This window comes from Notolepis coatsorum (genome assembly GCF_963971535.1).
Source record: "Notolepis coatsorum genome assembly, chromosome: 10".
NCBI lineage: Eukaryota > Metazoa > Chordata > Actinopteri > Aulopiformes > Paralepididae > Notolepis > Notolepis coatsorum.
Genome location: NC_140174.1, coordinates 20,186,050 through 20,209,259, shown reverse-complemented (window position 1 = coordinate 20,209,259; position 23,210 = coordinate 20,186,050). Strand labels below are relative to the sequence as shown.

The following is a 23,210-nucleotide window of genomic DNA, read 5'->3' as shown; positions in this document are numbered from 1 at the left end:
CAAAATCTCTCCTAGCTCTAACCGTCACTGTCAAAATAATGTGCCTGATGTCAAATGGCCTCATTATTTCAGTTTTTGCATGACTACGTCCTTGAGAATAACTGAAAAGTTGGATTATTTTTAGGCTATATATCTTATGTTGATGTATGTATTTTTGGAGTGTTACAATTTATTTTTTAATAAAAAAACAACGTATACCGAACCGAACCGAAAACAGTAAACCTAAAACCGTGATACGAACCGAACCGTAGATTTTGTGAACCGTTCCACCCCTAGCCCCTACCATTAACTTTCTGTCAATCTGTTGTAACCAGTCATCTGTTAGTTGTGTTAAGGCTGTACATGTTGAATAACCCTCTTTATATGCATGTTGGAATTCAGTGTTGATGCTGTTTTCTGAGAGATAGTGCTGCATCTGTTTAAATACAACACCCTCCATGATTTTGCTCCAAACAGGCAGGATACTGATAGGTCTACTATTTTGTCCATTAAAATATTCTTTGGTAGAGGAGTGACCTGCACCTTCCACATCTGAGGAACAACACCTTCAGAGTCATGTGACTTTCACTCTAGACTGACATTTTGAACAGTCATACATACTTATACCTCCATGAAGCTGTAATGTATGGTGTTGATGGGAGTTGTTTTGATGTGTACATGGCGGCACCGTGCAACACCAACACATCTTTTAATTTAGACCTTTTCAACCGAAAAGAGGGGGTTAATTCTTCCTTTTGTTTTGGGTCGAGGCCTTTTTCCAGGGAAGAAAACACAAGGACGAGGATCAAGTACTGTACTTGCCGATTAGAATCACATTGTAGGCAAAACAACAATGGAATCAGAGTCTCCAGTTCACCCTGCTGTCCACCTCTCTTCACTGAGAAGCCCGCAAATAGCTTTCAGCGCTCTGGAGAGCTGCCGCGCCCTCCGTCTCACGCACACAATAGGCTGCAGTGTTCGGGGCTCCGCTCGGACCTTCTCCAGTGTCTGGCTCAAATCCAGAGACAAAAAGTACAACTACAGGATTAAACTCCACACAACGGAGTTCAACCCATCAAGTCAGGCCGTCGTGTTTCCACCACGTCCAGAACTACAGTTGCTTATTAGCCGGCTGCTAAAACTGGCACCTTTACAGTAATGTTGATTAATGATGTGCACTGTCCTTTTTCACATCAACACATTCCACCTACTGCACAAGAAGGAGAAGAATGTGTTAAAGAATAATTAACTCTTTATTTACAATTTTTAAAACATCACACTTTTAGGAAGAAAATATCATACGCATGCAGGTAAATGGTTACATGTTAAAAACAGGGATAAGAGCCATATGAAATCCGTAATTCTTTTTTCCAAATTCCATAATTTTTTTTTCCAAATTCCGTTTTTTCCGTTTTAATATTTCAGAATTCTGTATTTTGCTTTGTACGCTCATTTTACCATCAGAAATAGTGTCTAATAAATGGGAATGAATAAATGTCCACAATTTAATAAGATACAGTCCATTTAATAGGGCTGTCTTAAATACTTCGAAGCTTCGAAGCTTCGTTCGATGGGCATGGGATTCGAATATGAAAATAAAATTCGATTTAAAAAAAAATATATTATATATATATTTTTTATTTTTTATTTTTTTTGTGCAAAATCAACTCTGCCTCTCTTTGTTAATTACAACAAGCAATGCTGTTTGTTATTTAAGATGAGGTCGGACTCGGCACTGACAGAATTGTGTTCATTGTGCTGCTTTTATAAAGCCTCAAATGATGGCTTACAATATTTCATGAAAGCAAAGTGTTTTGTTTGTCTAAGATTTAAAAAGGTTTAAACTTTACAGCACTGACAAAGTTGAACAAAGTGCTGTACAAGTCCCACAACATACAAAAAAAATTATTATTATTATAATTTTTTACAGTTGATTCCATTTTTATTGCTCAATTCCGCGATTCCGTCCGCGATTCCGTGAACGCGGATTTCATATTGCTCTATATGATATATCCATCTATGTCGCCCTCGGACGGGCCCTCCATCGGTGCTTCCAGTCATCCCGATCCTCCATGCATCTGGCTAGCTCGCCGGTGCTTTCTGCTCCCGCATCTCTCCCGAGTTCGTCCACATACGATAACTTAGCATCAAACATTGTTATGATAAATAATAATGGTGTTCTTCATGTGAATGACACAGCGATCCTTCAGTCCACCATCACAGCACAGAGATCTCCAGCGGAAATACCACCTTTCATCCAATTAAATTAAATTAGGCACAAAGCCACCATCTCTTCTCATTGTCATTGTTCCTGTTGAGTGTAGCTGCTGCTGCAGAGTGTTTGTTGAGTGTTTGGATGTTGAGTGTTTGTCGAGTGTTTGTTGAGTGTTTGGATGTTGAGTGTTTGGATGTTGAGTGTTTGTTGAGTGTTTGTTGAGTGTTTGGATGTTGAGTGTTTGGATGTCGAGTGTTTGGATGTTGAGTGTTTGTTGAGTGTTTGTTGAGTGTTTGGATGTTGAGTGTTTGTTGAGTGTTTGGATGTTGAGTGTTTGGATGTTGAGTGTTTGTTGAGTGTTTGGATGTTGAGTGTTTGGATGTTGAGTGTTTGGATGTTGAGTGTTTGGATGTTGAGTGTTTGGATGTTGAGTGTTTGGATGTTGAGTGTTTGTTGAGTGTTTGGCTGCTAGTTGGAGACAGTCTTCAGCAGCAGCTCTAGTTGGAGATGCTCCTCACAGCGGCTGCTAGTTGGAGACAGTCTTCAGCAGCAGCTCTAGTTGGAGACAGTCATCACAGCGGCTGCTAGTTGGAGACAGTCATCACAGCAGCTGCTAGTTGGAGACAGTCATCACAGCAGCTGCTAGTTGGAGACAGTCGTCACAGCGGCTGCTAGTTGGAGACAGTCGTCACAGCAGCTGCTAGTTGGAGACAGTCGTCACAGCAGCTGCTAGTTGGAGACAGTCGTCACAGCGGCTGCTAGTTGGAGACAGTCTTCAGCAGCAGCTCTAGTTGGAGACAGTCTTCACAGCGGCTGCTAGTTGGAGACAGTCGTCACAGCAGCTGCTAGTTGGAGACAGTCTTCACAGCGGCTGCTAGTTGGAGACAGTCGTCACAGCAGCTGCTAGTTGGAGACAGTCTTCAGCAGCAGGCTCAGGGCCATGAGGCCCAGCGAGAAGCTGGCTCTGGAGGTGGAGCTGGTGGTGGGGGCGGTGGTGGTGGGGGCGGCGGTGGTGGTGGTGGTGGTGACGGGCTGAGCGGGCTGGACGTTCCGGAAGACGTTGGTAATCAGCGGCGAGGAGGACACATTCCTAACATGCAGCTGGCTGCTGAAGAGGTCAATCTGGAGGCCGGAGAGGTCAGGCGGTTAGCAAACAGAGAGGATTGTGGGACAGCGCTGTTAGCCTTTTCTTCACAAGCGTTACCTAGCAACAGCCCCATCTCACTTCAAACATGTAAATATGAACTAGTAAAACTACGTTATAGCCATGAGTAGTATATCAACGTATTTTATAAAACATTTACAATGTGTACATATTACAAATAACTACATATTATATTACATATTATTACACTCTTGTAATCCTTACTATTTCTGTCTTTCTTTATTTGTCCAGTAACTCCTGCCAGAGCTTTCACACCACCCACAAGTGTAAGGTATCAAAACGACCGGCTTGGTCCAACCCGAGTTGCTATTACTTTTTGGAAAGTTTCACCACACCGTTTGGCTACAAATCGACTCTAAACGGGCAATTTTGGTCCATAGGAATGAATGGCGGAATGTTAATAACTAGAGTGTAGAAACTGCATTTTTTTGTTTTAGCATCACCTTTCGTAAATTGCAACAGTGGTCTCAATTTTGGACGTAGCTATAAAAACAACATACCAAAACGATGCCATTACTGTGCCCTCGCTCATAAAATAAATGGAATTGGACATTTCTATCTCAACGTATGGCCATTTCTTTGACAGTCCACATACACACTAATGGACTCTCCACTCTAGCTGTGATTTCACCGTTCCTTCCCTTGTCTTCTGATCGCCACACTGGCCACAATTGTCGACAGAATTACACAATATCGCACATAACCCTTCATGAAGTTCCTCAAGTGCTCATATTAAAAAAACTAAGCTTCATCTCTTATCGTTTTGCTTTAATTATGGTGAGAGTGAAGGAAGCGCAGCCACATTGAAATGCATTGGGGATGGATTTGCGTCAGTTAGGATTTGAATTGTACTGAGTTGATTGACACCTGCATGTGCATGAGACTTAAGGGAGGTGTCAATCAACTCAGTACTGACTTCTACATTCATTGGTGGATGTTAGCCATGACCTCTATACAATGGGTTAACCCTTTAACTATACCACTTACATTAAACACTCTAGCAACACCCTAGAAACCAACTAGCAACACCCTAGCAACCACCTAGAAACACCCTAGCAACCACCTAGTAAGAAACACCCTAGCAACCACCTATAACACCCTAGCAACCGCCTATAACACCCTAGCAACCACCTATAACACCCTAGCAACCGCCTATAACACCCTAGAAACCACCTATAAACACCCTAGCAACCACTTATAACACCCTAGCAACAACATATAACACCCTAGCAACCACCTAGAAACACCCTAAGAACCGGTCTAGAAACACCCTAGCAACCGCCTATAACATCCTAGCAACCACCTATAATACCCTAGCAACCACCTATAACACCCTAGAAACCACATAGAAACACCATAGAAACCACCTATAACACCCTAGCAACCACCTATAACACCCTAGCAACCACCTGGAAACACCCTAGCAACCACCTATAATACCCTAGCAACCACCTAGCAACACTCTAGCAACCACCTAGAAACACCCTAGCAACCACCTATAACACCCTAGCAACCAACTAGAAACACCGTAGCAACCACCTAGTACACCTTAGTAACCACCTAGCAACACCCTAGCAACCACCTAGTACACCTTAGTAGCCACCTAGAAACACCCTAGCAACCACCTATAACAATCATTTGTCATAGAGACTCGCGAGAGACCCTCTCCTGTTAGCCGGCGGTGCACAGGCATCACCCACACTTTCACAATTTCCCCCGTGGAATTGTCTAGTTATTATTATTAAAAAATTACGTTCTCAGAAAACGTTTGAGTTCCCCTGCTGGAGAACGAACCCGGGGCTTCAAGACACCAAGACACCCTCACCAGAACCAGAACCACACTGTTACCTTTCATTAATAATTAATAATACCAAACCCTAACCATAACCATTAGCTGTGTTTGTATCAGGGTGGGTGGGTGTCTTAGTCTAGTGGTGAGAGCTGTGTTTGTATCAGGGTGGGTGGGTGTCTTAGTCTAGTGGTGAGAGCTGTGTTTGTATCAGGGTGGGTGTCTTGGTCTAATAGTGAGAGCTGTGTTTGTATCAGGGTGGGTGTCTTAGTCTAGTGGTGAGAGCTGTGTTTGTATCAGGGTGGGTGTCTTAGTCTAGTGGTGAGAGCTGTGTTTGTATCAGGGTGGGTGTCTTGGTCTAATAGTGAGAGCTGTGTTTGTATCAGGGTGGGTGTCTTAGTCTAGTGGTGAGAGCTGTGTTTGTATCAGGGTGGGTGTCTTAGTCTAGTGGTGAGAGCTGTGTTTGTATCAGGGTGGGTGTCTTAGTCTAGAGGTGAGAGCTGTGTTTGTATCGGGGTGGGTGTCTTAGTCTAGTGGTGAGAGCTGTGTTTGTATCAGGGTGGGTGTCTTAGTCTAGAGGTGAGAGCTGTGTTTGTATCAGGGTGGGTGTCTTAGTCTAGAGGTGAGAGCTGTGTTTGTATCAGGGTGGGTGTCTTAGTCTAGTGGTGAGAGGTGTTTGTATCAGGGTGGGTGTCTTAGTCTAGAGGTGAGAGCTGTGTTTGTATCAGGGTGGGTGTCTTAGTCTAGTGGTGAGAGCTGTGTTTGTATCATGGTGGGTGTCTTAGTCTAGAGGTGAGAGCTGTGTTTGTATCAGGATGGGTGTCTTAGTCTAGAGGTGAGAGCTGTGTTTGTATCGGGGTGGGTGTCTTAGTCTAGTGGTGAGAGCTGTGTTAGTATCAGGGTGGGTGTCTTAGTCTAGAGGTGAGAGCTGTGTTTGTATGAGGGTGGGTGTCTTAGTCTAGAGGTGAGAGCTGTTTGTATCAGGGTGGGTGTCTTAGTCTAGTGGTGAGAGCTGTGTTTGTATCAGGGTGGGTGTCTTAGTCTAGTGGTGAGAGCTGTGTTTGTATCATGGTGGGTGTCTTAGTCTAGAGGTGAGAGCTGTGTTTGTATCAGGATGGGTGTCTTAGTCTAGAGGTGAGAGCTGTGTTTGTATCGGGGTGGGTGTCTTAGTCTAGTGGTGAGAGCTGTGTTTGTATCAGGGTGGGTGTCTTAGTCTAGAGGTGAGAGCTGTGTTTGTATCAGGGTGGGTGTCTTAGTCTAGTGGTGAGAGCTGTGTTTGTATCAGGGTGGGTGTCTTAGTCTAGTGGTGAGAGCACTCACCCACAACTACAATCATTGTTGGTTCGACTCCCGGTCACTTTTGGACTTTTGCCGACTTATACAAGACGTATTAACTTATGGATATAACATAATTTACATTATGTACCTTTTTTCCTGTGGTCGATCATTTACATTTATCTTGAGACTGTGGTGCCAGCTAGCTAACATCTATTATGAAATTAAACCTCACCAAATCTTTGCTGATTTTGATTGATTCCTTGAACACGGTCCAAACCACAGCCTCGTTGCAGGCAGGGGTGGTCAAGGAGCCCAGGTAGCGGTAGTACTTGGTACGATCCACGTTTCCTAGCAGATCGTCCAGTGAAAGGCCTGCTGGCAGGGTTGCGTGCTGACCTGAAGACGAAGAGACAGACACAGGTCCTCAGAGACGAAGAGACACAGACACATCCTCAGAGACGAAGAGACATAGACCGGTTAACCATCTGTAGTGTGATAGTAAAGGGTTAACCTTGTGTAGTGTGGTAGTGAAGGGATTAACAAGTCTTAAAACGTATTACGTTCATAATTCTCCATTTAAAGCCTTAAAAGGTCTTGATTTAACTTGTTGAACCTATACAGCCTGATAGGAGATGATTTAACTTGTTGAACCTACAGACAGCCTGATAGGAGGTGATTTAACTTGTTGAACCTGCAGACAGCCTGACAGCCTGATAGGAGATGATTTAACTTGTTGAACCTGCAGACAGCCTGACAGCCTGATAGGAGATGATTTAACTTGTTGAACCTGCAGACAGCCTGACAGCCTAATAGGAGATGATTTAACTTGTTGAACCTACAGACAGCCTGATAGGAGATGATTTAACTTGTTGAACCTACAGACAGATTGATAGGAGATTATTTAACTTGTTGAACCTACAGACAGACAGCCTGATGGGAGATGATTTAACTCTCGTTGGAGAAGACGACATATTGAAACATCCTCTTACCTTTCAGCGTGATGTTGATTAGGTGGGAGGTCAAGGTGCTCCAACTTGCAGGTGAGTTAGTCGCATTTCCAGACATTTCCTGTCAAAACGCAGTCATAGTTTAGCGCTCGAGTCTATTGTACCCTGTTCTCTCTCACACACACACACGCACACCACAGCACAGCACACCACAGTGTCCTCACCTCGATGAAGAAGCCGAGGGCAGCCAGCCCGGTGGAGTCGGCGACGGCCAGTGTTGTGTTCCCGCTGTGGGACGACTTGAAGTTCACAATGTGCATCTGAGAGGAAGCGATGGGGCGGTTAATGAACATCTGGGGCTCAAAACACTCGTCTGTGGCCACTTTGGACTCCTTTTTCAACGCACCTGCGTCTTTTTTCTATTGTTTTCAATGGGCTTACCGTGACAGATGGTCTTATCGCGACAGATGGTCATATCGCGACAGATGGTCTTATCGTGACAGATGGTCATATCGCAACAGATGGTCTTATCGTGACAGATGGTCATATCGCGACAGAATGTACGTGACGTTAGCTGAGGTAGCAGTAATGTACGTGACGTTAGCTGAGGTAGCAGCAGTAATGTACGTGACGTTAGCTGAGGTAGCAGTAATGTGATGGTAGCTGAGGTAGCAGCAGTAATGTACGTGACGTTAGCTGAGGTAGCAGTAATGTGATGTTAGCTGAGGTACATGTAGCAGCAGTAATGTACGTGATGTTAGCTGAGGTAGCAGTAATGTACGTGATGTTAGCTGAGGTAGCAGTAATGTACATGATGTTAGCTGAGGTAGCAGCAGTAATGTACGTGACGTTAGCTGAGGTAGCAGTAATGTGATGTTAGCTGAGGTAGCAGCAGTAATGTACGTGACGTTAGCTGAGGTAGCAGTAATGTACGTGATGTTAGCTGAGGTAGCAGTAATGTACGTGATGTTAGCTGAGGTAGCAGCAGTAATGTACGTGATGTTAGCTGAGGTAGCAGCAGTAATGTACGTGACGTTAGCTGAGGTAGCAGTAATGTACGTGATGTTAGCTGAGGTAGCAGCAGTAATGTACGTGACGTTAGCTGAGGTAGCAGCAGTAATGTACGTGACGTTAGCTGAAGTAGAAGTAATGTGATGTTAGCTGAGGTAGCAGCAGTAATGTACGTGACGTTAGCTGAGGTAGCAGTAATGTACGTGATGTTAGCTGAGGTAGCAGTAATGTACGTGATGTTAGCTGAGGTAGCAGCAGTAATGTACATGACGTTAGCTGAGGTAGCAGCAGTAATGTACGTGACGTTAGCTGAGGTAGCAGTAATGTACGTGACGTTAGCTGAGGTAGCAGTAATGTGACGTTAGTTGAGGTAGCAGTAATGTACGTGACGTTAGCTGAGGTAGCAGTAATGTGACGTTAGCTGAGGTAGCAGTAATGTACGTGACATTAGCTGAGGTAGCAGTAATGTGATGTTAGCTGAGGTAGCAGTAATGTACGTGACGTTAGCTGAGGTAGCAGTAATGTGACGTTAGCTGAGGTAGCAGTAATGTACGTGACGTTAGCTGAGGTAGCAGTAATGTGACGTTAGCTGAGGTAGCAGTAATGTATGTGACGTTAGCTGAGGTAGCAGTAATGTACGTGACGTTAGCTGAGGTAGCAGCAGTAATGTATGTGACATTAGCTGAGGTAGCAGTAATGTACGTGACGTTAGCTGAGGTAGCAGTAATGTGACGTTAGCTGAGGCAGCAGTAATGTATGTGATGTTAGCTGAGGTAGCAGTAATGTGGCGTTAGCTGAGGTATATATACAGATATATATACAGAGTTGTAATATTAATATGTCCAGTGATACAGGTATAGAGACCCAGTCTGATCCCGGCTTGAAGCCGTACCTCCATGGCGTAGCGTTGGCCGTTCACTTTGTGCTCGGACCCCTTCACCTCAGAGCCGTTGCCCCAGTGCAGGTGGAACTGGAGGCTGTCGTAGGCCTCGGACAGACCCCCCCCAGACACCTGCACACCACTCATCAGATTCACTTTGACTGGAAGACAAACAAACAGAGGGGGGGGCGGGGTTCAGCTACGTGCCACCACGCTACGGGTTCAAATCCCGGCTTATGCCCTTTCATCGAATTGTCATGGTGCACAATTCGTCTAACTAAACGTCCCTCTATTCATAACTGCTAAATTGTCCTCTATTCATAACTGCTAAACTGCCCTCTATTCATAACTGCTAAACTGCCCTCTATTCTTAACTGCTAAACTGTCCTCTATTCATAACTGCTAAACTGCACTACTGCTAAACTTATTGCACTACCACCCCTGCAGGTCCTATTGCACTACCACCCCTGCAGGTCCTATATAACAAGAGGTGCAAATCCAGAGCCTGCAGAATAATGAAAGACCCTCACCACCCCAACAACAGCCTGTTCAAGCTGCTGCGGTCAGGCAAACGCCTGCGAACACCAGCAACTAGGACAGAGTGACTTCGGCTCAGCTTCTTCCCCCAGGCCAACATCTTCCCAACCCCCTCCAATGTACAGTAAATTACCTAGTATGGTTGTCAATGTACAGTTTTGCTTGTTTACAGTGTTCCCCCCCCAACCCCCTCCAATGTACAGTAAATTGTACAGTTATACAGTGTTCCCCCCCCCAACCCCTCATATCCAACCCCCCCCCACCCAACCCCACCCAACCTCCTCCAATGTACAGTTTTTACGTCAAATGTATATACTCTCTTTTCTGGACTCTTTTTGTATCACAAACAGTACTGTATTTGCAAATCTGGTATGTCATAAATGTATAGATGTAGCAGTACTGTCTATCTGTATGTCATGTATGTCATATATGTCCTGATGAATTGAAAATGGGGGACCCTGATGTAAACAAGACGAAAGTCTTTCTCTGGTCTGCATCCCCTTAACAATTGTGTGTATTGAGCTGTACTGTATTGTACCAATTCTGCAATCTGTTAATAAAGTTTTCAATCAATCAATCAATCAATTGTCAATACAGGTTCCCTATCGTGGCTCACCTGTCTTGCCGGTGTTCTCGATCTGTAACAGGGCAGAGGTGTTGCCGTAGTTGACGAAGGAGAAGGCAGTGAGGGCAGAGTCCTCTGTGGCATTAGCCGACACGATGTTGATGGGAGACTGTCTGGAACCATTGCAATGTTCTGGGGCGATAGTGGGCCAGTGGCTTTCACCTGGATACAAAATATACAATATACAAAATTAAAGTACAAAATGCTATAATGAGGTAGAGATGTAGTGCAAATCTTTTAGTAATACATAGATAAAATATGATGTAGTGTTAAAAAAAAATTATAGTGTCTAAAGTGAATGTTAAAAGTGAGTGTTTAAAGTGGAACGCGCCAATATTATGGGAAATTATCTTATCATCTACTCCAGAGTCAGACAAGAAGATAGATACCAGTTTCTTTTCTGTAGAAAGATATCCTGCTGAAAGCTAGCCTAGCTTAGCACAATGAATGGAAACAGAACAGGCAAGCTAGCCGAGCTTAGCACAATTAATGGAAACAGAACAGGCAAGCTAGCCGAGCTTAGCACAATGAATGGAAACAGAACAGGCAGCGTGTTGCTTTTTAACAGCGGAGCAGTGCAAGAATGTGACAATTTGACCATGTGACCGCGGCAACGCGGGAGAGCGGCATTGCGGAAATAGGCTGTCTCTAAGACAAACTCTAACCTTAACCAGCTCCTTAACAGCGCCTAAACTTAACCGTTCTAACCTTAACCAACTCCGAAACAATGCCTAACCTTAACCTTAACCTTAACCATGCCTAACATTAACCTTAACCATAGAAAGAATATTGCCATTCTCTAAGACAAACTCTAACCTTAACCAGCTCCTTAACAGCGCCTAAACTTAACCGTTCTAACCTTAACCAACTCCGAAACAATGCCTAACCTTAACCTTAACCATGCCTAACCTTAACCGGCGAAAGAATACACGTTAAAAAAAAAATCACGTTAAAAAAAAAAAATTCATGGGATTCGAACTCGTCAACAACGGACCACAGGACCGCTGCTCTGCCAGGTGAGCTGAGCGCCGAATGAAAATCATGGCGGATTAGGGCGGTTACATAATTCCGCAAGCTCTGCCGCTCCGCTCCGCACAATGAATGGAAGTGGATATAAACCAGCTAGCCTAGCTTAGCACAATGAATGGAAACAGAACAGGCCAGCTAGCCTAGCTTACTGTAGCACAATGAATGGAAGCAGATACAAACCAGCTAGCCTAGCTTAGCACAATGAATGGAAACAGAACAAGCAAGCTAGCCGAGCTTAGCACAATGAATGGAAACAGAACAGGCAAGCTAGCCGAGCTTAGCACAATGAATGGAAGTGGATACAAACCAACTAGCCTAGCTTAGCACAATGAATGGAAGTGGATACAAACCAGCTATCCTAGCTTAGCACAATGAAGGGAAGTGGATACAAACCAGCTAGCCTAGCTTAGCACAATGAATGGAAGTGGATACAAACCAGCTAGCCTAGCTTAGCACAATGAATGGAAACAGAACAGGCCAGCTAGCCTAGCTTACTGTAGCACAATGAATGGAAGCAGATACAAACCAGCTAGCCTAGCTTAGCACAATGAATGGAAGGAGATACAAACCAGCTAGCCTAGCTTAGCACAATGAATGGAAGTGGATACAGACCATAAAGTTGGCGTGGTCCTTTACAAAGAAAGCAGGTAAAGGTACTTACTGCAGTTTTGCTCATGGTAACACCAGTCTGTGGAGAAGGAGATGCGTCATTACTGTGTTTCTCACTCACTTCAATGTGACATTGTCTTCCAACATGGATGAATGAGTAGAGACCGTTAGTGGTTCCATTACCTATGTTGTCTGCAGCACCGTGCACCGTGGCGCCGAGGGCACACAACACAAACACAACGACGAGTGGATTCATCTGGAGAAAAGGAGGCAAGGAGAACACAAGAGAAGAGGCTGTTTACAAATGGAATCCGGTGAATTATTTACATTTAGTGACTTTAGCTGAACACGCTTATCCAAAGAGACTTACATTTAGTCACTTAGCTGAACACGTTTATCCAAAGAGACTTACATTTAGTCACTTAGTTGAACATGTTTATCCAAAGAGACTTACATTTAGTCACTTAAAGCCCAACCTCTAGGTTAAACCCTACTCTGCAATTATGGGTAGTTTACATCATTGGTATCTAAATAAATTATAAATTTTTTTCCATTTGACGCCGGAAATTTCACTCAGAAATGGTTAAAAAGGTCCATGCACGAATAACATGCACGAGCAAATCTAAAAGCTTATCAGACGCTAGCACGGCCGTGACGTCACTTCAGGAGCACGGCCGTGACGTCACTTCAGGAAACGTATGCCTTATGCCCGTCCGGGTCATAGTACTACTCGATATATGGCGCTGGCTAACGTTAGCATTATGTCAAATGTCGTGAACCATTTGAGATCGGGGCATGTAGAGGAGTTTGGGGAACGAGTAAAATCATGTGCAGGTCCTCTTCTCAGACCTGTGTGGCAAAGCACTGCACACGCATCATGCAAGCTACACGTCGCTGCATGTTGATCAATGGTGGCCCACTCGGTGCATCACAGTGGGCTACTATTGTGCTAACAACAACCGCGGTGTCCGGCTTGTCGGCCGGCATGAGTGCTCGATTTGGGGTGGTTCTCTCCTCTTTGTGTGCCCCCGTTCTCGCGGGTGTCCTGCCGGGGAGCTTGTGGATGCGACAACAGCGGCGGCCGTAGGGTGTTTGAGCCTGTAGCGTTAGTTAGCTCATAGATATCGTGTACCACTAGCGTTACGGCGGGCTCGAGCAGCCTACGGCTGCCGCCGTTGTCGCGTCCATGGGCTCCCCGGCAGGGTACCCGTGAGGACGGGGGTGTACAGAGAGGAGAGAACCATTTTGTGTCGGGGCGTTCTTGCCGGCCAGCGAGCCGGACGTCGGGATATGTTGTTAGCACAATAGCTACCAAGCTAAGCTATGTTAGCTTATAACGGTGTATACACAATATGTACAACGACACAATGATTTACATTATTACAAATATGGTAACGTGGTTGTGGCTTTTACAAATAGTGGTTAGCTTTAGAGATGGATGGCTATGATCACGGAGCAATAGTGTTGTTAGGTGAAACAGATACATTTTCATTCGGCTAGTAGTAGCAAGGCTCTCTGCCTGCAGTGCCCGCCACTAGCTGTGTGTGACTCTCAGAGCCCCCTGGTGAGCCCCCTGGTGCCCTGCACCTGTTGTGACGACATCATTTCGATTACACGCGCACGTTATGAACCATTGATTAAAATATCCACGTGGGTGGTGATTGTGTTGGGCAGACAAAATGTTTGATAAAAACGCTAAAACTGGGTCAATTTCAATACTTTTTTCCCCCTTCTTCATGAAAGTCACCGTTGGCCTAGTCCACATTGTTCATTGAACAAAAATACAACATGAAGGTTGGCCTTTAAGCCCCTTTTCCACTGCATGGTACCTACTCGACTCTACTCTACTCTACTCTACTCGGCATTTTCGGTTTTCCATTACATTTGGTACCAGGTACTTTTTGGGTACTTTTTTAGTCCCTGCTCTGTCGAGGTTCCAAGCGGGTAGAAGTGGTACCAGAAAAGTCACGTGAAACACTGCAGAACACTGATTGGTCAGAAGAGTGACTCGTTGGAGAGTCTGCACAAAAACAGAAAGCCGCCATCTTTATTTAGCCTCGCGTAGAATTTCATTATGTTTGCAGCAGGAACAAGTGCAATAAACAAAAAAGGATACAGTCACTGTGTATTCTGCCTCATTTATTGATGAAACAAAACCAACATCAACACAATTTGCCACCGAGCGGAGAGTTTAGTCTCACAAAAAGATTGCTGATTTGTTAAGCTTGTTGTGCTTGTTGTGCTAATGTGCTAGCGTTTTAGCATGGCTATCGTACATAGCGTGATCAATATAACTCGCTATTGATTGTTTGTACTAGTAACGTTAATGCTAGTAGAATAGACACAACATGAGGTAATCACCATCCATTTTAAACCGGTTATTACCTAATGCCAACGTTAGCAGATAGACGTGAGAGGTAACAAAAGCTTGTTGTTAGCCTTAATAAATTGAAATGTTTTTATTATGTTTTTAATTTTAATTTAATTTTATGTATTGATCTTTTACTGAAATGTTATTTTACTGTGCTTTTACTGTGCCATACTTTTATTACTGTTTTCTTATTAATGTGATGCTTTATATATGCGTTTGTGTACAGCACTTTGAGCTACATGACATGTATGAAAGGTGCTTTATAAATAAATAAATACTTACTTACTTACTTACTTACTTACTTACTTACTTACTTACTTACTTACTTACTTACTTACTTACTTACTTACTTACTTACTTACTTACTTACTTACTTACTTACTTACTTACTTACTAATGCTAATGCTAATGCTAACATTAACGTTAGCAGATACACGAGATCCTAGGTAACGTTAAAGCTTGTATAATAGACACAATGAGAGGTAGCGTTAGCAGAATAGACACAACAAGAGTCTGGTTAATGTTGTTATTGATTGATTGATTGAAAACTGTGTTTTACTCTGGCTTGCGCCAAGCCCTCACGGACATAGCTATGCTGGAGCTCTCATGCTGTACACCAGCGGCCCCGCCTCCCCACATGGAGACAAACTGAGTACTTAGTACCTGCAGTGGAAAAGGAACGAAGTACCAGGTACCTAAAGCGAGTAGAGTAGAGTAGGGTAGAGTCGAGTAGGTACCATGCAGTGGAAAAGGGGCAATAGTTGAGCACGTTTATCCAAAGAGACTTACATTTAGTGACTTAGCTGAACACGCTTATCCAAAGAGACATTTAGTCACACAAAGAGTCAAACAACAACCTTCATGTTGTGTATGTCATAAATGTCATTATGAATTGAAAATGGGGGACCCTGATGTAAACAAGACAAAAGACTTTCTCTGGTCTGCATCCCCTTAACAATTGTGTGTATTGAGCTGTACTGTATTGTACCCAGTCTGCAATCTGTTAATAAGAATGTTCAATCAATCAATCAATCAATCAATCAATCAATCAATCAATCAATCAATCAATCAATCAATCAATCAATCAATGTTGAACTTGAGTGCTACAGTGTTGAGTGCATAGTAGCATAGACCAATCTGTTAATAAGAATGTTCAATCAATCAATCAATCAATCAATCAATCAATCAATCAATCAATCAATCAATCAATCAATCAATCAATCAATCAATCAATCAATCAATCAATCAATCAATCAATCAATCAATGTTGAACTTGAGTGCTACAGTGTTGAGTGCATAGTAGCATAGACATAATTACCATGAGAAGTATAAATATAGAAGCATAGTAGTAGGGTATATAATAGTACAATTATGTATTTTTTATGTTTGGAAGAGGTGTGTTTTTAGTTGAAAAATTGGCCGGGTTTCAGCTGTCCTGACTGTGATAGTTTCAGCTGTCCTGACTGTGGTGGTTTCAGCTGTCTGTCCTGACTGTGATGGTTTCAGCTGTCCTGACTGTGATAGTTTCAGCTGTCCTGACTGTGGTGGTTTCAGCTGTCTGTCCTGACTGTGATGGTTTCAGCTGTACTGACTGTGGTGGTTTCAGCTGTCCTGACTGTGATGGCTTCAGCTGTCCTGACTGTGATGGCTTCAGCTGTCCTGACTGTGGTGGTTTCAGCTGTCTGTCCTAACTGTGGTGGTTTCAGCTGTCCTGACTGTCGTGGTTTCATCTGTCCTGACTGTGGTGGTTTCAGCTGTCTGTCCTAACTGTGATGGTTTCAGCTGTCTGTCCTGACTGTGATGGTTTCAGCTGTCCTGACTGTGATGGTTTCAGCTGTCCTGACTGTGATGGGAACCAATAATTCATCACCAATAATTCAAAGCTCAATTCTCCACAAACAACAACAGTACAAGAGTGAGAACACAGCCAAGTAGCATGATTGAGGACAAACAACAACAAAAACAGTCCCTTGTAAGTCATTAAATGTTTCTGTCAAATATTATATTGGTAACATTACCTGACCTACACAAATTGGCAGCAAAAGTTCCTGAAAGTTTCATGTCTTACCTTCTGAGTGGATATGTCCATACCTTCCTCTGTGTTCTCCTCCTCCTCCTCCTACTCCTTTTTATTAGGCCCAGAAAGACACGCCTCTACGGACCTTTTTTCTGTTTAAATATATCCTCCCTATAGGGATCAAACACAGGTTCAGGTTGTGTAACACAAATACCTTATCAGGACCGAAAGGGGTTGAACCATTACTGCGTTGTATCTGGGGTTGAACCATTAGTGCGCTGTGTAGGTGTAGACATGCTGTGCTCACAGCCAGCCTGAACGTCCACTGAATCAGACAAAATAGGCAATCTCACTGACCCTTAGCTGCCAGAGTTGTACCCTTCCTGCTGACTTGTTGTACAGAACTTGTAAGTCACTTTGGACAAAAGTGTTCAGCTAAAATGACAAAAACAATTGATATTTCCAAATGAGAGGAATGTGTTTTTATCTGGAATCAAACAGAGCCCCCAGGCCAGAGGGACAGTTGACTCACCGGTTTGAGCCAAGATGTCGACCATTGTGGCCCAATGAGGCAGTATAGCCACACCGTCCGTAGTCATCTGTTTATTGAGCTGTCAATAAAATGCTTTGTTTCAGTCGGCATCTGGAGAGCAGACTGGTTCTTGACGGAACTAAACTGGCCCGTTAATCTGCATGACAAATAAAAACGTCTTGAAGGGTGTCAAGTCCTTTTTAAACAAACTAAACTCAGGCCTTTTGGAGAAGAAATGTACTCATTCTTATTTGATCCCATTTACACTTGATATTACGTGTGCTATAAGTGGTATTTGTTAAAATAAGTGTTAAGTAGCTCTACATTCTGACAGTCATCACTGATATAGGCTACTGTAGAGTGGTTGGTCAGTAACATGGGTCTCTCTGTCCCTCCACTCTGCAGTAAACACAAAATACATTTTCTAGTATCCCTTCCCACTTCATCCAATCAAGATAGAGAACCCTAGATATTTTTTACTTATTTCAAGAAATCTTGCCAAGCCAAATTTGCTGGCAGATTATTTTACTTATTTCAAGCACATAATATCAGTTTTTATTTTCTTATTTCTCTCTCTCCTGATTGTATGAAGTGGGAACGGGATACCAGGAAATGTATTTTCTGATGATGGCTGTCAGAATGTAGAGCTATTATTTGAACATGTAGACCACTTACTTTAACAAAGAAGAAAATGCTTACAGCACCTTTAACATGTAGAACACTTATTTTAACAGAGAAGAAAACGCTTATAGCACCTTTAACATGTGATCTGGATCTGGATCAGTTCAGTTAAGTTCAGTTATCTTTTATTTCGGGTTTTGGACACATAACAAAGGTCATTCCATAAATCGGCAACGTTTTACCAGCTGCTGTTGCAGCATTGTCCAATTGTCCGAAAAGGGCTAGGGAGAAGCACTAGGCTTGTCGGGCCCTACCCCTGAAGACTTACGTTTCTTTTTTTCTTTTTTTCCCCCTTTCCATACATACATACATACCGGTAGTACATACATATAGTACACATTACAGTACATACATATAGTACACATTACAGTACACATTACAGTATAGTATACCTGCAGTATATAATAGTATATAGTATATAATAGTGTATACAACACATATATAATGTGATATGAGATATATAGTACATGATATATACAATATAATATAGTACCATAATATAATAGTATATCGTGTAAATATAGTTTAATATAATATACATATGAATTATAATATGATTATTATAATTCTGGATCTAGGTCATGAAATTAACCTGTTATTTATATAATTTTTTTTCGCTGTCTGCCGTCTAATTTCTCAACATGCAATATGCACACGTTCACATAACAACATGCAATACGCACACGTTCACATAACAACATGCAATATGCACACGTTCACATAACAACATGCAATACGCACACGTTCACATAACAACATGCAATACGCACACGTTCACATAACAACATGCAATACGCACACGTTCACATAACAACATGCAATACACACACCTTCACAATAACAACATGCAGTACGCACACGTTCACATAACAACATGCAATACGCACACGTTCACATAACAACATGCAATACGCACACGTTCACATAACAACATGCAATACGCACACGTTCACATAACGGATCACATTCACACCTGGATCACTCCTGCTTCTGATCACAATGTGAACCGGGCTCCCTGTGGAAGTGGTCTGATCTGATCACAATAATAATAATAATAATAATAATAATAATAATAATAATAATAATAATAATAATAATAATAATAATAATAATAATAATAATAATTACTTGCATTTATATAGCGCTTTTCTAGACACTCAAATCGCTCCCCACAATGTAGGGTGGAAATTGCCTCCTTCACCACCACTGGTAGCACCCAACCTTAGGCTATGCAGGCTCAATGACTACCATACACTGGCACCAGGCACACATTACACTATAGGGCTGACCCCTATTAATCGATTAGTCGACTAATCGGTCGAAAGGAGCCGTAGTCGACTGGCCATCCTCTTAGTCGAATATAATTATTTTAATTTTTAATTTATTTTTTATCATTCTTTCCAAAAGAAAAGAGGCCTAGAAGCGTGGCTAACGCTAATGGCACGCATACCAAAGGCTAACTGCCTACGAAAACAGGCACAGAGGCACTGAAAGAGGATTTCACCCATCTAATGAACACACTAGACTAGACAAAATAATATCAAGATGTATCCATCAGTGGACCAATTGCTTGCTTTTGCAGAGGACAAGAAGCCTTCAGTCGACTCCTTCAGACATTAAGCACCCCCCACAGCCCAAATGGAATGATAAAAAAAAATTAAAATATATATATATATATATATATATTTTTAATATTATACTTTTTATTTTATTTTTTTCCGACCAATAGTCGACTAACGGCAAATTTTGGCCAATCCTAGTCGACCATCCAAATCCTTAGTCGGGGACAGCCCTACACTATACAATGACTACCATAGACTGGCACCAGACACACATCACACTACACAATGACTACCATACACTGGCACCAGACACACATCACACTACACACTGACTACCATACACTGGCACCAGACACACATCTCATTATACACAATGACTACCATACACTGGCACCAGACACACATCCCACTACACAATGAATACCATACACTGGCACCAGACACACATCCCACTACACAATGAATACCATACACTGGCATCAGACACACATCACACTACACAATGACTACCATACACTGGCACCCGGCACACATCACACTACACAATGACTACCATACACTGGCACCAGGCACACATCACACTACACACTGACTACCATACACTGGCACCAGGCACACATCACACTACACAATGACTACCATACACTGGCACCAGGCACACATCACACTACACAATGACTACCATACACTGGCACCAGGCACACATCACACTACACACTGACTACCATACACTGGCACCAGACACACATCACACTACACAATGACTACCATACACTGGCACCAGACACACATCCCACTACACGATGAATACCATACACTGGCACCAGACACACATCCCACTACACAATGAATACCATACACTGGCACCAGACACACATCCCACTACACACTGACTACCATACACTGGCACCAGACAGTGACACACATCACACTACACACTGACTACCATACACTGGCACACATCACACTACACACTGACTACCATACACTGGCACCAGGCACACATCACACTACACACTGACTACCATACACTGGCACCAGGCACACATGTTTGTAACCTTTATTTTAACTCGAACAACATTGAGGTTTCCCTCATTTACAATGACGACGAGTTTACACAGACATGAGCAACACAATGAAAATATAAAAAAAATAATAGAAGAAACAAAAGAAATTGCAATTTGACAAACAGAGATTTAACACGTGTTTAAAAGCAGAAGCAGATGGGAGGACCTCTAACTTTAGGGTTTGTTGAAGAGTGTTCCATGTGTTGGGGGCATCAATAAAAAATGCTGTCTTGCCCGGATCCGAACGTGCTTGTGGAACCCTAAGAGTAAGCCAGCTGCTGGATCTGGTCTGATGAATGAATGAATGAATGAATGATGAAATGAATGAATGAATGAATGAATGAATGAAAACTTTATTTAACAGATTGCAGAATGGGTACAATACAGTACGGCTCAATACATACAATTGTTAAGGGGATGCAGACCTGAGAAAGACGTTTGTCTTGTTTCCATCAGGGTCCCCCATTTTCAATTCATATAGACATTTATGACATACACAACATACATGACATTTAGGCATAGGGACATATAGGTATTTAGTACTGATACATTTGTGACATAAACGGTATTCAAATATACAGTACTGTTACCCCTAGATCCTGACAGAGTATATACATATGATGGGGAGGGGACTGTACATTAGGAGGGGGTGGGTGGGTGGGAGAGAAATATACATACGGTGTGGAGGGAATATATACATGCGGTGGGGAGGAGACTGTCTATTAGGAGGTGGTGGGGGTTTTGGGCATTTACGGTGGCCAGTTTCGAATTGCAGCCTCCCGTAGGTGATCTTTAAGAGCGGTTTTGAATGTGGGCAGGGATTCACATTCCTTTACAGCTTTGGGTAGGGCGTTCGACATTGTTGTGGCATAATTGCGAAACGTGTTTAGTCCCTTGTTTGAGCCGAATCTGGGTTTAACATGATTTGTTGAGCTTCCTCTGGTGTAGTGGTTGTGGTATTCACTGACCTTTGGGAAGTATTTTGACATGTACATGGGCACCCCGGTCGTATAGTGTATCTTGTAGACCAGGCCCATTGCAAGTTGCTGTACTCTGTCGTCTACTCTAAGCCATCCTAGGTTGTCAAAGTGGGCAGGGGTGAGGTGGGTTCTGGGGTTCAGGTCAAGTAGTAGTCTGACCAGTTTGTTTTGTGATGTTTGTAATTTTGTTTTAAGCGCCTTTGAGGTGCTTTGGTACCATGAGGTGCATGCATAGTCATTCTACCCTTGAATGAGTGCTCCTGCCAGAGTCTTCAGGGTATTCTTGTTTACCAGAGAGGAGATCCGGTACAAGAATCTAGTTCGTTGTTTGACTTTTTTTTATTACATTGGATGCCATTTTGTCACAGGAAAGATTTGCCTCTAGGATGGAACCCAGGTAGGTAATTTCGTCTTTCCTTGTGACAATATTGTCACCCACTGTAACTGAGAAGCCGTCGGTCTTGCTGAGTTTGTTATTTGAACCGAAGAGAATGGACTCTGTTTTGCCCATGTGTAATGATAGTTTGTTATCAGCGAGCCATATGCAGATTTTGCCTAGTTCTGAGCTGAGGGTTTTTTCAACCTGCAACTTGTTCTTGTCAGAGACAAGCAGGGCTGAGTCGTCCGCAAACAGGAACAAGTTGCAGTCACAGGCTGACGACATGTCATTTGCATAAATTAGGAAGAGTAGCGGTCCTAGTATGCTTCCTTGTGGAACACCACAGCTCACTGTGAGGGGGGGGGGGATAGAGTACCGTTTACCTCTACCATCTGTTCTCTCCCCTCCAGGTAGGATTGCATCCAGCTCACTGATAAGCTATCAAAACCAATTGCTTTTAGCTTGTCCATTAGAATGGAGTGATTGACAGTGTCGAAGGCCTTTTGTAGGTCCAGCATGACCATGCCGCAGTATTTGCCCGCGTCCACCTCTTGTTTGATGTGGTCGTTCAAATAGAGGAGGCATGTGTCAGTGGAGTGGGACGTTCTGAAGCCAGATTGGAATTCGTAGATTAGATTTTTTTCCGCCAGGTACTTTTCGACCTGTTCGTAGACTATTTTCTCCATGACTTTCGAGATGGAGGTAAGAATAGAAACAGGGCGGTAGTTGCCTGGGTCTAATTTGCTGCCCTTTTTGTGCAGAGGGGTCACTCTCGCAATTTTGAAGTCCTTGGGGACGTGCCCCTGTTTTATAGAGAGGTTTATTATGTGTGTGATGACTGGGGTGATGGCGGCTGCTGCGTCTCTGAGGAATTTGGAGGGGATGTTGTCATGGCCAGTGGCCTTGTTAGGTTGGAGGGCGCTAAATTTTTTGAGTACCTCATCGGTTGTTACCATTTCAAGTTTGAAGTCGTCTTTGTGGACCCCTAGGTTTTTGTAGTATGCTACTATGTGTTCTACCCCATAATGCCCTGAGTGGGAGGGTAGTTTGTTTACCAGTGTTGTGGCTATGTTTGTGAAGAAGATGTTTAAGTAATTGGCTACATCCAGCTTGTCCTTGATGAGCGTGTTGTCCGTCTTTATGTTTATGTTTGAGAATTTGGTTTTAAGTTTTTTACTGCAGCCTAGTTGAGTATTGAGTAATTTCCAAAGTTTGCAGGGTTTGTTTTTGTTTTCCTCAGTTTTGTCGTTGATGAAATTTCTTTTTGCGGTTCTGATCATGGTGATAAGCACCAAGACTCCAATCCAGCAAGGATGATATAATAAGGAGGGTGTTATGGCTTTGAAGATGAACAAGTACCAGTGGTAACTGCGCCTCTGAGAAAGAGAGGGCCAGCCCACCTTTTCATAAAGAATGCAGTGGTGAGTATCATAACTGTCACCAGTGATAAATCTAATAGCGGAATGATATACAGAGTCCAATTGCTTCAACGTAGATGCAGCTGCATGCCTATAGATATCACCATAGTCCAATACTGACAAGAATACCGCATCTACA

At 43.1% G+C, this 23,210-nt stretch overlaps 1 protein-coding gene across 1 annotated transcript; it reads right to left on the bottom strand.

Annotated features, from left to right (window-relative positions):
• Nucleotides 1–1,884: 1,884 nt before the first annotated feature.
• On the bottom strand, nucleotides 1,885–16,561 carry LOC311236061 (carbonic anhydrase 4-like). Its single transcript, XM_084323651.1, has 9 exons — nucleotides 16,504–16,561; nucleotides 12,248–12,320; nucleotides 12,117–12,143; nucleotides 10,418–10,588; nucleotides 9,277–9,425; nucleotides 7,598–7,693; nucleotides 7,416–7,494; nucleotides 6,659–6,822; nucleotides 1,885–3,316 (listed from the first exon to the last, which is right to left on the bottom strand). Exons 1-9 carry the CDS (start codon nucleotides 16,522–16,524, stop codon nucleotides 3,098–3,100), a joined length of 999 nt encoding a protein of 332 aa, XP_084179777.1. The 5' UTR covers nucleotides 16,525–16,561; the 3' UTR covers nucleotides 1,885–3,097.
• Between the last annotated feature and the right edge of the window lie 6,649 nt (nucleotides 16,562–23,210).

Bases quoted from the DNA above. Each gene is read 5' to 3' on its own strand.
- LOC311236061 (XM_084323651.1), bottom strand. From the start codon at position 16,524: ATGGACATATCCACTCAGAAG. The intron at 12,321-16,503 runs GTAAGACATGAA...CCTTTTCTCCAG, and splicing joins TGGACATATCCACTCAGAAG to ATGAATCCACTCGTCGTTGT. The intron at 7,694-9,276 runs GTACGGCTTCAA...GCTTCCTCTCAG, and splicing joins GCCAACGCTACGCCATGGAG to ATGCACATTGTGAACTTCAA.